This window comes from Myotis lucifugus, unplaced genomic scaffold (genome assembly GCF_000147115.1).
Source record: "Myotis lucifugus unplaced genomic scaffold, Myoluc2.0 scaffold_10, whole genome shotgun sequence".
NCBI lineage: Eukaryota > Metazoa > Chordata > Mammalia > Chiroptera > Vespertilionidae > Myotis > Myotis lucifugus.
Genome location: NW_005871058.1, coordinates 8288228 through 8290686, shown reverse-complemented (window position 1 = coordinate 8290686; position 2459 = coordinate 8288228). Strand labels below are relative to the sequence as shown.

Genomic DNA, 2459 nt, shown 5'->3' with positions numbered 1-2459 from the left:
CCAAGGAGAGGCCATCTTGGTGACATGTTTTGTTCCAATCTATTATAGTAAGTGGAGAAGGGGTTGTCCCAACCATTACAGGTGTACATGGTAAAGGAGAGGTACAGTTTGGATTAGGCCACAAGAAGGGGCAGGTGATACCATCAGAAGCATGTGTGGGGGTGGGGAGAGGGAGGAGCAGTTATTGGGCTTCTGAGCTTCACAGTCCTTGGCATTGCAGGAAGGGCAGGGAGATGGATTTGGGGCTTATTGTTTGGCGTTGATGATGTCCACGAATTCAGGCTTGAGGGATGCACCCCCCACGAGGAAGCCATCCACGTCCGGCTGGCATGCCAGCTCCTTGCAGTTTGCCCCAGTCACAGAACCTGGGAAGGGAGGAGTGAGGGCGAATGGTCAGGGATGGGATGGGCATACTCCATTCCCACCTCAATGTCTAAGGAAGGCTCAGTCTAGTTCCCAGCCTACCCCACCTCAGGCTGGAGCCAAACCCACTCACCTCCATAAATGATGCGGGTGCACTGGGCCACTGCATCAGAGACATTGGACTTAAGCCATCCCCGGAGCTTTTCGTGTACTTCCTGGGCCTAGAACGAGAAGCCAGACTAAGTTAAGACTCTTTCTGCCTTTCCCTCAAAGGGGGAACCACCCTGGGCACCAGTGACAAGGCAGTGTTGCTTCAGGGAATCCCAGAAACCCTGAGATCCCAGTTAGAACACCAGGCCCTGGAATGGATGTCCTTGGGCAAGGTTCTGTCTTTAAAATGAAGGGTTGTCCCAGATGGTCTCTGCTGTCAGTTCTACCCAAGCAGGGTAGGATGAGGGTGGGGCTCCTGGGCGTGGTTACCTGCTGGGGTGTTGCAGTCTTGCCTGTACCAATGGCCCACACAGGCTCATAGGCCAGAACAACCTTGCTCCAGTCCTTCACGTTATCTGTGGGACAGAGATCACAGAAGCAGGGTGTTTAGGAGGGAGCGACCGAGCTTGGTACCAAGGTATAAAGAGGATGGCCTGCTGCCCCCTAGTGGCTGTTTAAGAAACTCCAAGAGGCATCAATACCATGGGGCAGGTGTAGAAGTGAGAGGGAGGAAGCAAGGGTTCCCACCTTCCCCTTCCCTTTCCTGTGTCAGCATGGGGATCAAGTCAGGCTGCAGGGCATCCACCCCACCCTCTGTGCCTTCATGGACTTGGCGAGGCTCATAGGTCCCTTCAGAAATACCTGCGATGACCTTGGTTTGTTCAAAAACGACCTTCTCAGTGATGCCAGCTTCCCTCTCATCTAGCTTCTCCCCAATGCAGGCGATGACTCCAAGTCCCTCGGCCAGGGCATGGGCCACTTTCTGCCCAATCAGCTGTTGAGGAACACACTTGGTGAAACACCACTCTTGGAACAAGGCATCTCTCATCTCTTCTCCTAGTTTCTAACCTCATCTGACTCCCCAAAGACGTGTCTTCTCTCCGAGTGCCCCAGGACGACCCATGTGGCTCCACAGTCTTTGATCATGCCGGGGCTGTGGGAAGAGATGAAGCCACAGTTCCTCAGGGAGGAACATGAGGGACGGGTCCCCACACACCCCTCTCCCACCTGCATCTCACCTGATCTCCCCAGTGAAAGCCCCATTCATCACTTTGTAGCAGTTCTGGGCAGCCACGGCAATCTTGGGATCTAGCTTCTGCCTGGCGAAGTCAATGTAGGCGGTGGGGGGTGCACAGACCACCTCTGAGGACGAGATCACAAGGAAGCCTTCATGCTCTAGACTCCATCCAGGGCTCTGAACCCCTCGCCTCCACCAGCTTTCTGAGTTCTGCTTCCCTTCCCTTTTCCCCCCAACAAGATGATCTTTGTCCACATCCCAGATTGGGCCTGTTTCCAATTCCTAGAGCCTCCCAGGTGCCGCCGAGGCCACGGCCCTGCCCTCTGCTCTTTTAACAGCTGTGGCTCTGATTTCCTGGGGCTATTCTGGGCCTGAGCACCAACTGGACTCAGCATTCTCCAGGGGCCAGTCCAGCCTCCCTGCTAAAATAGCTCTCACAGGCCAGGCAAGGCTTTTTAGCAAAAGCAGAAAGGGCCGAGTCCGGCTGCTGTGGGGTCTCGGGGCTGCCCCTTCTGATCAGGCCCGTGGTTCTGCGATGTGGGTGGATGGGACGGGCTGAGGACAGCGCTGCGGGTGGTGGGCCGGGAGCCGAGCGGCTCCTGGAGACCCCGCGCTTCCCGGTTCCAGGCTGGAGAGCGCGTGGGATCGCCCCTCATTCGCAAAAGGCCCGGGCTGCTTGGCCCCCGCGCGGGCGGCCGAGGGGAAGGATCGGGGGCGCTCGGCCGCTCGGGAGCGCGGGGCGGAAGTCTGGGCTACGTGCGGCGCGCACGAGCCGGGCCGAGGGGGCAGGTAGCGGGAGGGCGCACGCCCACTTCGGCCGCCCGCCGCCCGGCAACAACGGCTCGACGGACCCCCTCTTCCCGTCCGC

General features: G+C 58.1%; 1 protein-coding gene across 1 annotated transcript in view; it reads right to left on the bottom strand.

Moving 5' to 3' along the window:
• The window catches only part of TPI1 (triosephosphate isomerase 1), a 3139-nt gene continuing 680 nt past the window's right edge, over nt 1-2459 (bottom strand). Inside the window, 6 exon segments of the mRNA XM_023749988.1 lie at nt 1-365; nt 497-584; nt 844-929; nt 1216-1348; nt 1423-1507; nt 1593-1740. Of these exon segments, the coding sequence (XP_023605756.1) occupies nt 247-365; nt 497-584; nt 844-929; nt 1216-1348; nt 1423-1507; nt 1593-1740 (659 nt within the window). The 3' untranslated portion in view covers nt 1-246.